The following is a 16,602-nucleotide window of genomic DNA, read 5'->3' as shown; positions in this document are numbered from 1 at the left end:
CACAGCTCAGTGCCAGTTACCGGATGTTCCTCCTGCTTGTTTAAGTAGATACCAAGACATAAAGCTAATGACTGGGCATTAGGGTTATGCAGCGTAAGTTCACGTTTGGCCTGTTTAGAGGACTGGTTTTCTTTCTCCTGATAGCCTTCCAATTCTGCTACTCTGGTGTAATCTTTAAGCCAGGGTCTGTGCTTAAAGCCTCTCTTTCCCAGGCTTAGAACTGCTGCTTGATGAAGTTTACGATACACTTTTCTCTGCGCTGGAGCCTGCCCGCATGTTCACGGAGACCAGCATATATCGGATCCTGCAGAGGCGGTTTCTGGGGGTCCAGCTAGCTACCTCTGGCAAGTTCAGATGTAAGTAGTGCCCTGGTGATGCCCTGTAAATAAAGTGACAGTTTTGGAGATTATATATGACAGCTGCTGTTGGGGAGAGTTGCTCTAGGAGTCTCTTGCGCTAAAAGCATATAATATCACAGCTTCAGTGCAAGAATTAAAGTCCATGAGTTGCAGCTGATTTTTAATCTCTGGATTGTACATTCTTACCAGCAGATTGTACCTGTCCTCTGATCTGTGCTTTCCCACGCACTCGAAGTTCAACTTAGTTGAAAGTCCATGAACACTCCATCTCTCTTGTCTTGAGATTCTGGAGATGGATCTGACGATTTATTAAATTAAAACCCTGAGAAAATGCTCACTAATTTATGGCAGCGCAGTCAGAAATAGGAAGGATCTTACGCTGGCCACAACACACTCAATCCCCAGGAGGCTACACAAGAGTTTGTAGTGCCTCAGCCAGCAAGGCTGAACTTCTGGACCTGCCCTTGGATCCATGCCCTCCCCAGTCAGGGCAGGAAAATAGGGAGAGGGTTTCTCTGCCTACAGGCAGTGAACTCTGCAGGACAGGAGGTCAGGTACCTCCTTCACTCTCCTACACCAGAGCCCAAGTGAATTGCCTTGGCTGGGGGGAGTTTGAACCCTCTGGTGTGATCCTTCATCCTCCCATCCTAATTCCTCTGACATCGCTGTCCTTGCTAAGGAGTTACATCAGCAGTTATTAAGCAGATACTGACGTAAGTCTTCTGGCCACATAGTCACATGGTTTTTCTATTTCTGGGACAAGCTGATCATTCTGGGGAGTCTGGAAAGCAACTTCCCCCTCCCAGTGCAGAGTGTCGTGCAATAAGCTCCGACTGCAGCTAGGGATGCAGCGGCTGTCAGCAAAGACGAAGCCGTAACAGCCACAAGATGGAGATGTGATCACGTTCCTCAGCCCCTGCTTTGGTGACTTACCCAGCTCTCACCCCACCACCTGAAGCCACACGCATTAAGAAAGTTCTCAGACTTCCTTGATGAACAGGTTGCTCTGATGTGATGCTCTTGCTGCCTCAACCTGATAGCTGAGTGTGGCTGGAAAGCTCTTGAAGGTGAGAAAAGTTTAGGCTGCAGGACTGCAGGTTTATATAAACAAACAGAATTTCCATTGGAAGGGTGGAGTCTAGTACTGGAGAGATCATAACTTAGAAAATTTGCTTTACGGAGTTTTGGCTTCTCTGTCTTTAAGGCCAGTTTGGCAGGAATAGGGTCTTCAGATCCCTGCAGAGGGAAATGAAAGAAATTGGGTGGTCCTAGACCAAGTCTCCGCAGCCAGGTGCAGATCCTTTTGCAGGAGCAATGCCTTGTTCTCACCAGAAACATTGATGCTTATCTGCATCTCATCCCCTAAGCTACACATCTACCTCTGCTGATCAGCTTGGCATTTGTTTAAAGGGCCAGAGCTCATCTAGCCTCCAGCATGGCTCCCAGTAGGTGCTGCTACTCTGCCTACCGTGGCTATGGCTGAAAAATGTGTGGAGGTTTTGTCTTCCGTTTAGTTTGCAGAAATGATACCTACAGCAGAAAACCCTGGGGCCACTTCTCCAGGGGAAAAAAGGATGTAGAATTTGCATTTTGGGCTGGTGCTTGAAGATTTACTGAAAACAGTCAGGAAATCAAACTTTATTTTTTCTTTTCCCCCCAAATAGGCAAACGGTGGGATCAAGCAGAGATGGCTCTGAAACTTTAAGCTTTCCCTCCTGAACGCATTACTCCTTTTCTTCCAGGCCCCTCAAAGTGTGAGGCTGAGCGGTATGCTGCCCTGCGCTACCAGCACGCCTACGTGCCGTCTTGTGATACTGACGGGGGCTACACGCCAGCGCAGTGTCAGCGGGGAGGACAGTGCTGGTGCGTGGACACCAAAGGGCAAGAGGTCCAGGGCACAAAGAGACAAGGACAGCCTCCAGCCTGTGGTATGTATGAGGTTTGGAAAAGGAAAAAAGAGTACTTCTGTTCATTTAGTTGCTCCAGTCTGTGCACATCACTTTCATTTTCCTTGGAAAAATCAAAGGGAGCTGGAGGCAACAATTTGATAGTAATTGTCAAAGTGTGGTGCAAATGCCAGCCGTTGTCCTTCGGTGCTTCCCCCAGCTGTGTCTGCGAGAGGCCAGCCGTGGTCTGTGGGAGGTGTAGGAAGAGAAAAGGAGCTACAAGCACGCTTGCCTTGTAGATCCATGTATTCCTCAAATTCAAGCCAGGCCCATCCAGCTTCCTTCTCCAAACACTCCGTATCCAGTGTGGGGAATTTGTCTTTAGAAAGAAACCTGAAGGACCACTTCCCGTCTCAGCTCTGACAGAATCCAGTGTTAAAATTGGGATCCAAAAACCTCCCTGTGGTTAAAAGCCACATTCTAATAAATTACTAAGTATGATATTCCTTTTTTATCTGTGATATCTGTCTCTTGACTCCAGGGACTGGGGTGTTAGGTCAGAATATCTGGCATAATATAAGGAAGCCAGTGATGGTGGTTTCGGGTTTTACCTCCTTCCTTTGGTGAAATTCTCTGGAATTTCTAAGGCATCTCTAATCCTAAGCATGTTTTTCCCATCTCTGCCACTGCATATTGGGCTATGAAAATTGCCAAATCAAAAAAATCCCAAGAAGTTCAGAAAAGGTGTATGGGTTTGGGCTTTGAGAGGCTTCATTAAGAATATGCCATCAAACCAGTGCCCCAAGTGGAAATGACAGCAGAAACGTCAAAGAGCTGGGGGGGGAGGAGGAAAATTAAAAACCTTCACTTGGAAGCACACTACCTAAATGGTCAGGACTGCGCTGGAGGGCAGGGGGAGCACAAGGTCTTAACACGGGGGCCACCTTCAGGGAAGGGAGTTGCTCTGTCTGTGAGACACAGGCTTACCACTCAGACAGAGAAGGAGGAACCTGCCCTGGGTGTCACAGCTCCCAGTCGCTCAGTGCTCTGGGCACAGACATGCTAACTGCGAAACGACAATGCTAGCGTGCCTCCGAGGCTGATCACCAAGGGTATTGCAGAGGAACCTCTGAGAGGCCTCGCCATGTGCTGGGCCTGGTTGTTGTCTCTGAATGTACTCGGCTGAGCCCTCCTCGTGATTTTTTTTTTTTGGTGTGGTGCAGGGGGCAATGACTTGAGGCTGCTTGCAGCTTTTGTTGGTGGGCTCAGGAAATGTAAGCGGGGAAAAATTCCTGCAGAGGTTTTGCAGACTGACTCCTGAGGAGGTATTTCATGAGGATATAGCTGCCGTCTGTGTTCAGACAGCTACATGCCGTGTGTGTGTCTCCTGTTCTGCTCTGTTTTATTTCTCTTTAATAGCTTTGACTCACGCTCAGCAGCGTGAGTGCTGGAGGAGGCAGACATACGGTGGGTGGCACGTTGGGTACTTGCATGGCCAGGCAGTCCAGATAGGGTCATGCTCCTTTTCAGACCTTTACACTAAATTCACCCCAGCAGAGCTTTCCTGTTTGTTCCTTCTCACTCTGCTTTGATTTGATTCAACAGTGGGTAGGAGGGGAGAGCATTTAAAGACCATGATCCTACATTTGTTTTGTATTAGCATACTTGCGGGACTGTGGCTTACAATAACTTATTGGTCCTCAGAGGAATGTTCTTCATCCCTCTTACCAAGAGCCAGAGCTGAAAGCAGAAGGGGCCCATCCTACAGAAAAAGCCATTCCAAAGGAACCACTGTGCAGGACCCTGAGCCCCTACCAGGACCTGTGAAGCAGCTCAGGGGTGCAAAAGGAGGAGTGAGAAGGATGCTGATCACAGAGCCTCAAACTACTTGCTAATCTATTTTAGTAGCTTTTATGATTTCCAGCCTTTATCTGTACTGTTAACAGGATTTATGACTGCTTTATCATGTTGCCTGAATGTGGAATAAATGGGGATGGGGTTGGGGGGCCCAAGGGAGGCCATACTGGAGAAGACCAAAGGTGTTTATCCACTATCCTGTCCCCTACAGGGACAGCAGTGGTGCTTAGGAAGAAAGTGTGAGAAACATGGGAAATGCATATAGCTTCCATACATCCTCCCTGTTGCCTGCAGGCTAGGGAGTCCCCCAGACTGGAGGCTGAGCCCAGATCACTGCGTTTAGCACTCCTCTGTGGAGACATCTTCCAGGGATTTCCCTAGTTGCTTTTTAACCTTTTATCATTCCTAGCATCCTCTGGCAATAAATTTCATGATCATAATTATGTGCTCCACTTCTGGACCATTCTAATACCTGTACTGTGAGAAATACTGAATAATGATGGTCTATTGTGAATGATGTGGAGAAACCTGTTTTTTTAAAAACCTTTATCATATTTTTTTTGTCCGAGGTGAATAGTCTCTCCTCCTGGAAAAGCTGTTCCGTCCTCAAAATATTTTTGCATCCCTTTTCTATAAGTCTGCTACTTTTCAAGGAACAGTAACTGTGTGGCACATGATTCAAGCTGCTGCGTGTATTCCAGAGATCCAGTCAGTGCCATAGCCGTCCTGTTTGGGTCTCAGTGTCTTTATATCTACCAAATCTTTTCTTTTTTGATGTCTTCTGAGCCTTAAGCTGACATTTTCAGAGGTCCTGCTTCAGCGATGTGTAACTTGGAGGCATTGCTGTCTGTGTATGAACGTACAGACTGGGCTGGATGCAGACACACCTATGACATAGCGTGGCCCAAGATGAGGGTGGCCAGGGCCACTGTCGGTACCATCAGTACCCTGACATTTGACTACTTTTGTTGAAACTTTGTATTTTTTTCCTCTAGAGCTCATTTGGGAACGCCATCTGGTCCTTAGCACTCTATTTTTAACAATTTGGTTTCAAACCTCTTGCAATGAATGCTTCACTATGAAACTGAAGATCTAGGAAGAAAGCCTCCGTAAATTCCTAATTAGTGGGCATTGGTTAAAATTACTTCCTCTTTTTCTGCAGTCTATGTCTCTTTCTTAGGACCACATATTGTGCCTGGATCATCAGAGGTTTTCATTAGAAGCAGGCATCCTACCAGAGAGTTAACATGTTTGGAAAAGACTTCATTCTTTCTTTCAGTTGTAGGAAGAAGAATGAGGATTTACATTGGGAAACAATAGAACCAGAATAAGACTGCAGAGCAGAGAGCACAGATGTGGTGGAGGAACGTTTCCTTTCACTTTGTGACTGGAGAAATTTATTTATAGACCATATTCAACAACAGTTCAAATTTCCTTATCAATGTGCGTGATGTGTAGTTGAGGAACTAGAGACAGGCTAAACTATACTTGTATATCGTTTCTGTCAAGACTGCTTGAAAGACAGCCACAGAGGTACATGTTTTGGAAGTTTCAAAAATTTGATTTTTTTTTTTTTTTATTTTTGTCTAGGTGAAGAGCAAGTGTGCATTTCTGAGAGACGCCGGGCCTTGTCAAGGATCTTTTATGGCCCTGCTGGGTACTTCAGTCAGCCCAACTTGTTTTCCATGCCAGATATGCAGTCGGAAAAAATAGCTGGCTTCTCAAGACCCTGCCCTCGCTCCTTCAAGGAGCTGTTTCTGGACTCTGGATTGTCATCCCCAGTTGCACAAAGTCCGTATGTCAGCCAGATTCCTGGGCTAGCAACCACCCTCAGTGAAGCCATCACAGGGATGTTCCCATCGAGGGAACTGGCTGAAGTGGCACTACAATTTACTGCCAATCCAAAGCGTTTCCAAGAAAACCTCTTTGGAGGAAGGTTCTTGAAGAATTTGATCCAGTTTAACTTCACAGGGGCACTTGGCACTAGTGGGAAACACAGCATTGGCCAGTTTTTCCCTCAGGAGGATGCGGCAGAGAGGGATAACAGCCAAGCCCGTCTGGAGTCAGCTGAGGCATTCTCACTGGCGGTATCGAAGGGGGGCTCCATTTTGAGTAAACCTCTTGTAGGCAGCTTTGGGCGGACTGTGACACTACAGGACAATCAGAATATAATGAAATTCCTTTCCTCTGTTCTGGAACTACCAGAGTTCTTCACTTTTCTTCAACAAGTGATTTCTGTCCCCAAAAGCATTGCTGAAGATTTAGGTGAAGTGGTGAAACTAGCATTGGGATCCGAAGACTGTGGTGAGGAGCCAAGGGACCTGTTTGTTCCAACATGCACCAAGGAGGGGAGGTATGAGGAAGTTCAATGCTATGCAGGAGAGTGCTGGTGTTTGGACACTTCAGGTAAGGAAGTTCCAGGCTCAAGAGTTCAAGGGAGACATCCAAGGTGTCCCACTGATTGTGAGAAGCAAAGGAGAAACCTGCAAATCTTGAAGCAAAGCCTGCCTGCAGGATCAGATCTTTTTATTCCCTCTTGTACCGAGAATGGAGACTTTCTGCCACTGCAGTGTTATGGGACAAACTGCTTCTGTGTTGATTTGAATGGCAAGACTATTCCAGGAATAAGGGGAAAAGCTGGAAAGCCGATGCAGTGTAAGTCTTAGGGACTGGAATTTAAAGATGCCTCATACTGTGTTGGAATTTTGTGATTCTTTCTTTATATCTGATTTTATCTGTAAATGTACAGATGATGTATACAGACAATATTGTCCCCTAATAGGAAAGCAAGTCAGCCTTACAGTTGCAGGGGAATGGTGGGAAATACATTGTATGCAAACCTTCCTATCCTAAGTCTCAAGGATGGTCCTCTCTTCTTTCAGTGGATTAGGGTAGGCACACTCAAAACAGAGGAGCCTGAGGTCTTGACTTGTTAGTGAGCATGTCATTGGCATCTGCCTCTACTTAAGTGTGTAGCTAGAGTATATAACATCCATGATTCCCGTGAGACCTGGGGCATGTGTGTTACTGAATGTAAACCATGCCAGGTGAAAAGGTTCCTTTACTTCCAGAACCAACTCACCTGGGCATGGTCACTGGCTCATCCTTGTCCTGAGAACTGAACAGCTTCAGTGCCTTAAACCATGAACCTCATTCAGTCTTTTAGCTCAAGAATATATCCTCAACTTGGTAGGATGTCACAGGAGTCCAAACACAGGAGAGGAATTCAAAGTCTAATAGGTTTCTCATGACGGTCCCACAGGCCAGAAAACTGAGTCACAAATGGCTTCTTGGATATCAGTTTGGCACTGCAACTTGCTTATAGACTATGAACTGCCCCTTCTGCTCTTCTAGCAATGTAATAAAAGGAAGAAGGAAGGACATAGGCTAGGGGGGTTTGTCTTTCAAATGTCTGTGAACTGAAAATGGCACATCTACAGGGAGGACAGACCAAGGGAAGAGCCTGCTTCTCATTTTGGAAGGAATAGCAGAGTATCCAGCAGATGATAGTGGTACAGAGTGAAGGAGCTCCTTTGAATAGCAATTTGCAGAAATAGTGGGGAATTTATCACAGTGATCTGAATGGGTAGAGGATTTATATCTAGCAACCCATATGTAGCGCAGTCAAAAATAAACAGGTTCATAATTCTCTGGTGCTCAAAAGGAGATGAGCTCCTCTGTTTTGCTGTTTGTATTGCTGCTTGGTGGCAAAATGAAATTTGGCTCAGGAGATGGCAGAAAAGTCTTCCAAAACTAGCTCACTCCACGATTTTGAAGGGTTTTATATTCAGCAGCAATATTCAGTAGATAATAGGAAGAGAGGACAACAGAATCTGAAAATTCTGGTTAGGTCCAAGGGGAAATAAAATCAGTGTTATGCTACTATTCAGATGGTTGCTTTTGAAGGGATTGGCGGAATAAGAATTAGCTGCCAGATTTTCAAGTGTATCTGAAAATACCTAGTTGGTATGAACAGATTCAGGAAGGCATTTAGTGGCATCAAGCACCTGTCCCCCCCAGGAAGAACTACAGGCACCTGAAGTGCTCAAATATTTAAAAAAAGTCATATCTATATGCATCTTTCAGTGCTTGCGTACTTTTGGAAATCTTACCCCGGTTCAGCATGGGAGTTTAATAACAACAGCTCTCTTAATAACAGCCCAGAAATGTTGTTGTTAGTGTTAAGATAAGTGACCAAGTTTTAGTAATGGTGTTTATAGTAGTAGGGGGTTAGGGAGCATTGTATATCTTCAGTACATTCATAAGACATGCTATGCACGTTTTTCTTTCCCCCAGGCCCAAGTTCTTGCCAAGTAACAGCTGGTCAGGAGTTTCTAAAGGCTGTGAAACTCCTGTTGTCAGATCCAAGTGCTCTGTCTCAGCCCTCCAGCATTTACCTCCCGCAGTGCGATGCTGACGGAGCCTGGAGGCAGGTGCAGTGCAGTGGACCTTCTGAGCAAGCCTTTGAGTGGTATCAAAGGTGGATTGCAGAGAACAATGAAGGCAAAACCCTGCCCGTTGCTAATCTACTTAACATCATAACTGGATATAAAGAGGTGTCTTCCAAAGGCTTTTCAGCTTTTATTAAAGCTTTGTATGAGGCTGGGCACCAGAATGTCTTCCCAGCATTTACCATATATTCGTCCTTCACTGATCTCCCACCTGAAGTGCTGGAAGGAAACGTGACCTATACATCTGAGAACATTTTACTGGATCCATATACATTCTGGCAGCTCCTGAATGAGCAGCTGACCTATTACCCAGGACCATATACTGATTTCAGCACTCCATTAAGCCACTTTGAACTTCGTAACTGTTGGTGTGTTGATAGCAAAGGAGAAGAGCTGCAAGGAACAAAGGCAGAAGTGAACCAGGTCCCAGCATGTAAGTAACCGAATTTCTGGCACACAAGTAGCAGTGTTTCTGGTCTTTGCTTTCATGCCACAAGACAAAAGTCCTTTCAAGTGCTGTGAGGTAGGAGACAATGACTTGTTGGAAAGATCATCAATACTGCCATTGTTGCTAGCCACCAGATGTGGGGTAACTCATTTTTGGTAAATAACTGGTGTCTCAGCTTTGGGAATAAGGAGGACTGAAGTTCCATATCAAGTTTGTGCAGATTTTACAATTTGGAAATTGGACTTACAGTGCTTTTGCAGAAGATAACCGATAACTCTTTTGCAGAAGATAAACTGCTTTTGCCTTTGCCAGACAGCAAAGAACACTTTGAAGTTAGAAACAATGTGTGAAGAGTCCTGTGGAAAATTCAAGATTACACTGTGATGTAAATGACTTTCAAGAATACCTTAAAATGAGGCAATAGGAATTTTCTTTACTGTTTCCTACTATGAAATCAAGAGTAACAGGTATCCCCTAGAAGTCACTAGGAGAAGAGTGAGACCAGCAGTGAAGTTGGTAAGCCCTCTGTTTAGGCATCTCCACCAAAGCTGCTGGGCCCTCTTTGGGGTTACTTCAGCAGATGACCTACATTATAAATGTAGTTGCTAAAACCATTCTCATCACATGGTAATTTTCAAGCTGGGAGGAAGAGACAGGCCAATGAATGGTAACTTCCAAATGGGCAAGGACTGCTGGAGATGACAGTCCTGTGGGCAAATGGGGAATAAAGGGGACAAAGCAGATTAGCAGGGAGTTATTTTAGCAGAGCAGCTTTCACTGAGCTGGTTCAGTGTGTTGAACTGCCATATCTAGGTCAGTAGATGTAGGGAGAGGACAGGTCAAGTGTCAGCTGCCACTCCGGACCCAAGTGAGATACCCTCAGTTTCCTTTCTCACTCTCTTTTCTGATTATCCAATTTTTTATGACAGTGGCTGAGGGACAGTTCTGTAGAGACCTATAACTCCATTTGTAACCAATGATGAGGAAGTAACTTAAAATTATCAAGGCTTTGGGCCAAGACTTGGGGAATGTTTGGGTGATTCCTGGTACTCTTGGACTCATGTGATTATACAGCTAAGCATTGACAAGTCTTGTTTGCTTGCTTCATTAAGCGATTCAAAACCAAGCAAGTGCAGGAGGAAAGAGAAGATGCTAATTAAAACACCAGCTAGTTTTCACATGCAAATCTTTTTTTGGGTTTACATGAAAGGCATTAAAATACCCTCTGGTTCTACAGGTCCTGGTATGTGTGAAGGTGTTAAGCAGGAAGCCATGAAATTTATGGAGGAGGCAGAGCAGCTCATCCTAGCATCAAAAAGTTCCCACTTCCCTTTTGGGGAAAGCTTCTTGATGGCAAAGGGAATACAGCTCACAGACAGTGACCTCCTGCGATCTGCGCGGCCCTACGAGACAGAGGCAGTGGTCTCTGAGAAGCTGTTATCGGGCAGTGACTATGCTCTCCAGCTGGCTGCACGGTCAGGTAGGTGAAAGAGAAATGAGAGCTTAATTAAATGGATTCATGCCCAGGACCTGTGCAAGAGTAGTCTAGGTCGAATTCAACTTTGCTGAAAAAACAGATGCAACTTAGCAGGTGTAATTAATCAGTGTTATTTACCTGCCAACGCACAAGCTGATTTTAGTTGTCTTACATGTATGCATGGCACAATGCATGTATAAGATCTGGACACTTACCAGCCTTTATGTACTTGCAGCATTTATTAATTTACCTTCTAAAGTACGGGGAACATTCAGGTGTACAAACATGCATTTAAAATATGTTGTATTGGCCACTAATAGCTATCTTTTACTTATCTTTTACAGTCTTGCACTTCTACTGGCGGAGTCACTTTACCTCAAAACGTTCTGCTGGGGAAGCAGCGCAGCTGGGATTTCTCCCTTACATCCCACAGTGTGATGGCCTGGGAAACTGGGAGCCAACTCAGTGCTACCAGAGCACAGGTGAACAATTGCTAAGATACTCTGGGCTGTCTGAACAAAGAAAAGCTAAGCAGAATTCTAATCAAAAGACGGAAAACCTCTATTCTTGTAGCCAGGCTGGGGAGAGGTGAAGTGGTCTGCAAGATGAGTGGAAGATTGACTGGAGTGAGGGACTCAAGTGGCAGCTCATTTGGGCTCAAAAATCAGTCGATGTTCACTTGCTCACTGCTAGTAGTGTTCCTTGCGGGTCAGTTCAGGGGCTGGTACTGCTTAACGCCTTCATTAATGAGCAGGACGATGAGATGGAGTGCACTCTCAGCAAGTTTGTGGATGGCACCAAACTGCTGGGAGTAGATGATACACTGCAGGGTCGGGCTGCAACGGAACAGTCTCACCAGAGCTGCTGTATTTCCATTCTCACCACTGCTCGCAGGTGTGGTCTACTTATCTCTGGGTAACAGAGTTAACTGTGACTTAGATTTATTGACCACTTTGTACAGAGCTGCTTCCCAGTATGCAGCAAAGCATACTGCAGCACAGCATCTAAAATAAAGCTGCTTTTCTTCCCTGGCCAGGTCATTGCTGGTGCGTGGATGAGAGAGGACGTTATGTCATGGATTCCTTGGTCTCACGCTCGGCAGAACTTCCCAAATGTTAGTTGTTTTTTTTCCCTAATATTTGACTTAACCTGTTCTTACAAATTTTAATATTTATTGAAAATTCTAGTATGATACGCATGAAGCAAGGTTTGTTTCTAACCATTGCAAGAAAAGAAGGAGTTTTATGCTTGTTTTGCTAGTTCATTTAATTTCACTGTGTGATTTTGGCTTGCATGATTTGAGAATGGTCCCTCTACTGTTGATGGCCCTGCTTGAGCAGGGGGGGTTAGGCAAGATGTCCAACCAGATGTCTCCAGAAGTCCCTTTCAACCTCAACTGTCCTGTGATTTTGTGGTTATCAAACACCAGTTGGGAGTTCCCATCCTGAGGCTGTAGCAGAGCCTAAGGGAGATGTGTGAAGGAGCTGGGGATGTAGGCCCTTCTCTAGCACAGGTCTGAGAACTTGATTTTATTTGAACATGAATGTATATTCTCCCTCTTACAGGCCAGACATCATGTCAGCGATCTCGAACCAATGCTTTAATCTCCAGCTGGAGACAGAGTGGTTCAAAGCTGGATGCCTCTACAGCTGATCTGTTCATCCCCCACTGTCTTGAGGTGATTTAATATAAGTGCGGGAGGAAGAAACAAAACCTCCCTGGTTTTGCTTACACCATGCCAAAGGCCTGTACGGTTTCAGTCTATGCTCCTTAAGCATCCCTTGTGCATTCCTATTAACCTGAAAGAAAAGGGTAAGACAAAACAAGCAGCAGGTGTTGCCCCAAAAGGCAGAATTTAAATAGTTTTGAGATGAAGACTGGGATTAGGAAGCTCTGCCCGTGCCAATGCTGCCCTCCTAAGGGGTGGCTCTGCCTAGTCCTTTTGCAGGGCTATGCTTAAAAGGCACAACTTAATTGACTGCTATCTGGGGGGCTCTTTCTTCCTGAGCTGTGAGAGAATGTCAGGATGGGAGGGAGTTGGGTGCAGGTATCCCAAAATAGGGTCCATGATGCTCTCAAAACATGACAGTGAGCAGGATAGAGCCCTGAGATGGGCAAGGAACAGATATTTCAAACCAAGATTATACCAGAACTTTACCTCAATGGGCTTTCAGTCTGCATACTGCTTCTCTCGAGGCCTGGTCTGTGTATTAAATTAGGTAGACTCTATTTTAATATTTTGTGTTTCTTTTCAATGTGTTGTATTAATGGACAAATGTAAATATAATCAAATATTTTAACCAACCTTTGGGGTATGGATTGTGATGTGTTGGTATTAATATGCATTGCCCTGCAATGACATGTAACTGATTCTTTGTAGACAGGAGAATACGCTGTGCTACAGAGATCTGACACAGATATTTGGTGTGTAGATCCTTTATCAGGAGAAGTATTTCAGCGTGGCAGCACAGATTTGGATGGCAATCCTGAGTGTGAGTATTGCCTTACCCACGGCCTGTGACACTAGTGGCAATGCCTCATACTGTGCAGCATATGTACTTTCCTTTTCAGAATTGTGGCTGTGAAACATAGGGGCTTACAGTTTAACTTCTCAGTGATATGGTACATACAGGCACGTCAACACTGAACGGGTAGCTGAAACTAGTTATCCTTTACTTTCATAACACCAGAAATAAACCAGTCTAGACAAACTGATGAACAGGCTTCTCTGTATTGCTTTACCTTCCACTTCTGACAGCCACAGAAAACTCTTTGGTATTGTGGATGAGTTTTCTAAGGCAGTGAATCCTGAACTGTGGGAACTGAGCCACGTGCAGTCAGTGAGTCCATTTTACATGGTCCACAACTGCTCCATGGAATGCAATTAGGTCTACAATACCTTTGTATTGTCCTCAAATAACGATAGAGAACTGTTGAGGTCTCATAGGAGATGGTTGATCCAAAAAGTTGAAGAATCTCTGCTCGTAAGGGTTGGGATGCCCTACTGGAGCCCATGCATTGGCTCTGCTCTCCTGAGCAGTGCAGGCAGCCCAAGAGCCCACTGTTCCACTGTGCTTATTTCTTCATTTCTTTAGCTAGTGATTTTTCTGCTTGCCATGTCCCATAGAGAATTTGGGAGAACCTGCTGGCTTCAGGGAAACCTTCTCCCATAACATCTGTAACAGGGTAGATAATTACTCAGGAGAGGATAGTGAGTTAGTATTTTCATCTGACGCAGCCAGTCTGCTTTCTTTTGGGCTGATATATGGGCTAATGCTAGAAGTCCATGACAACCTGCACCAGGTCTGATCTGGATAAGTAACTGCATGTTCACTGAGGAATTAGTTGTGTAATGGTTTGTTAAAGAGGTTTACAAGCAGGTTAACAAAATTAGTAAAAAACATTTTTGTCTCAAGTTTGGGCTGAACTGTTTAGATCTTCCTGTCAGGGGGTGGTTCCTCATACTCATGTTCCCAGTTTGGTTTGTTTGTGGGAGACCATGAACATTGCTGTTCCATGGTTGTTTTTTTCCAGCTTTGAAGGTATTAAATGGGGACATTTTGACTATTTTATAATGTAAATAATTGTATTTTTACACTTAAAGTGATTTTGCTCAAAAAATTTTGTTGAAAAATTACTTTTTTTTAAAAAATTAAAATTTATGGAAAAAAAATACGTTAATATAAAATAAATATCAGTATTTTTTCTGTTATTTTATTGATGCAAACCCATATAAACTGCGGTTTGATCTCCAGAAAAAAGCGCATTTTTCCCTAGTGGAAGTAAAATTTCTTGTTTCTATAATGATTTATTTATGGTTTCATCGCTACTTGCCTTTCTTCCTTATACAAAAGAGGCCGAAAGCACTGCTGTTTAGGACAATTCTGTACATTAGTATAGTTCATTTCTGCAGATGATCAGTTTGTTGTCTTCTGCTCTGTTTCTTGCAATGGATTTCTTTCTTTAAAGGTCCTAGTTTCTGTAATATGCTGAAGTCCAAAACTCGTTTACGAGAAGCTGGCAAAGGCTACATCCCGCAGTGTGAAGGGGGCAACGGGACTTTCTCACCCGTGCAGTGCAGCCAGGACCCAGAGAGCTGCTGGTGTGTCTTTGACAATGGAGAAGAGGTGCCAGGGACACGAGTAAGCGGAGGAAAACCTGCATGTGCAAGTGAGTTCCTGCTTGAGGCACATTGCTTCTGAGCAAGCCCAGGTCTGGAACTTGACCCAGATCCTAACTTTCCAGTATTTAGTTGTATTTAAGCTTCTTTGTTCAGGTCTTTACAAAGATTTTTGCTCAAGAGGTATGGTTATCTTCGTGTTACAGCAGATTTCAGGCCTATCTGGGCACAACGTCCAGTTTTCTTCAAGTGCTTTGTCAGGGGGGAAAGGAGAAGGGAATGGATCTTTGACTTTTATTCATAAAACTGGTTAAATCAAAGCAGTTGAGCTATTAAACTTTGCTAAAAAGTAAATCTGAACAGCTTGCTGCAAACTTGAACCTGTTCCAGTCTGAGCTGGCTCTGGGATTAAAAGCCATTCAACTGACTAAAATAAAATTTGAAAAATGTATGCTTCTGCCATTCCTACTCTTGGCTTGTGACCAGCGTTGTGAAAAGGATGTGCCAAAACGCTACATATTCACAGAGTATTTCCTGCATGACCAGAGCTGCAAACCAGTGGAATTCACTCATGGTTTCCAGTGAGATGCCCAAATGGGAGATGTTTGGACAAATTTAATTTGCAGTGGCCTTTATACATCTCCCCATCACTGAAGTGAAGAAAAACAAATTAAACTTTCTACAAGGCTATGCTCCAAAGTGTAATGATTAGTGGAAACTAGAGATGTAAAAAGAAAACCTTCAACTAGTGCCTGCAGGACATTACTGTTTCCATCGCCCTTTGGGTTTCTGAAATGAGAGCTGTTGGTATATTTAGGAAAACAAGACCACATGACAGGAAATTCCTTCAGTTTCCTTTTGTGATTCCGCTATATAAAGAGCAATACCTGATTGTGTCAGCCCAACCGGCTGTAAGGCATTTTAGTCAATTAGATAACTCCTCGGCCAACTTGGAAACCACCACCACCATCATTTTCTTAGAACTCTCTTGTACCGACAGAGAGCTATGCAGATGGGATTTTATGAGAAGCCACCGGGAGACCCCAGGGTTGTATCTGCTGCATGCGGTGTGGTGTTGTGTGGAAATGCCCAAGTGAGCTCTGAAGAGAGGAGCTCCAGAGCTAAGGTGGTGCAGCCGCCCAGTGCAGGTTTCTAGCTCCGCAGAGAAGCAGAGCTGATCAGTCTAACAAGCACAGTGCTGCTGCCATCCCTGCTTTCAGGTTATGGGGTAGTACCCCTGTGGGACATGGAGCTCTGTGATATTTATTTTGTTTGGACCAGCTGGAGGAACTCAGCGTGACACCTGGCACACAGCAGTACAGATTGACTTTCCCGTAGACTCTGAAGCTGAACAGGGGAAAGTGGAAGCATTTCTAGTAGGCCAGAAAAAAAGTCAGAACTAGTTGTTAAGTCCTTGATATCTCCTTCTTTCCAGGAAAGCTCATTTTCTAGGTTTCCCCCTAAATTCCAGGGGAATTTATGGAATATGTGCTAAGGAGGGTGTAGGTGCACCCCGAGATATGCCCCTAAGACAATTTTACATTTTGCGTGCACATCTTTTGCGTGTTTCTTGGGACCCTGTAATGCTGTACTTTCCTAGAGGGAACTAACTGAGTGATGAATCACCTTTCTTTTTTAAAAGACTGAGCTGAAAGAGAGAACTGCTTTGAAAATATAGTGGAAACCTGGCTTTACTGAAAGATATTTGTTATTTTCTGCATTGAAAAACCATTGAAATAATCTTTAATGATTTTCCTGGATTTTGAAATAGCAATGGAACTTTTTCTTGTTAAACAACTCAGTTATTGTATAAGAATAAAGAAGCAAAAGTTATTTTCCCCTCAGTCTCCAGCCTTATACCTCTAGTCCTGGGAACTACTAATAATTGTTCAGAAAAAAGGGAAGGGAGTACTGTCTCACTGTCTTGGAGATCCCGTCTATCAGCAAAAGAAGCTTTTGTGGTGGGAAAATATGATAAACTTCTCCTCCAACATCAGAACAGAC

The 16,602-nt window shown here is 44.3% G+C and overlaps 1 protein-coding gene across 1 annotated transcript in view; it reads left to right on the top strand.

The window, feature by feature from the left end:
• TG (thyroglobulin) overlaps positions 1-16,602 on the top strand; it is a 165,513-nt gene that overhangs the window by 8,456 nt on the left and 140,455 nt on the right. Inside the window, exons 7-16 of the mRNA XM_064441731.1 lie at positions 213-356; positions 2,102-2,287; positions 5,693-6,757; positions 8,399-8,986; positions 10,239-10,481; positions 10,823-10,960; positions 11,515-11,592; positions 12,044-12,156; positions 12,859-12,970; positions 14,448-14,648. Coding sequence (XP_064297801.1) covers positions 213-356; positions 2,102-2,287; positions 5,693-6,757; positions 8,399-8,986; positions 10,239-10,481; positions 10,823-10,960; positions 11,515-11,592; positions 12,044-12,156; positions 12,859-12,970; positions 14,448-14,648 — 2,868 coding nt within the window. The remainder of the gene's footprint in view (positions 1-212; positions 357-2,101; positions 2,288-5,692; positions 6,758-8,398; positions 8,987-10,238; positions 10,482-10,822; positions 10,961-11,514; positions 11,593-12,043; positions 12,157-12,858; positions 12,971-14,447; positions 14,649-16,602) is intronic.

Source organism: Phalacrocorax carbo, chromosome 2 (assembly GCF_963921805.1).
Source record: "Phalacrocorax carbo chromosome 2, bPhaCar2.1, whole genome shotgun sequence".
Classification (NCBI taxonomy): domain Eukaryota; kingdom Metazoa; phylum Chordata; class Aves; order Suliformes; family Phalacrocoracidae; genus Phalacrocorax; species Phalacrocorax carbo.
The sequence above is the reverse complement of the archived record's forward strand: the minus strand, read 5'-3'. Positions and strand labels throughout refer to the sequence as shown.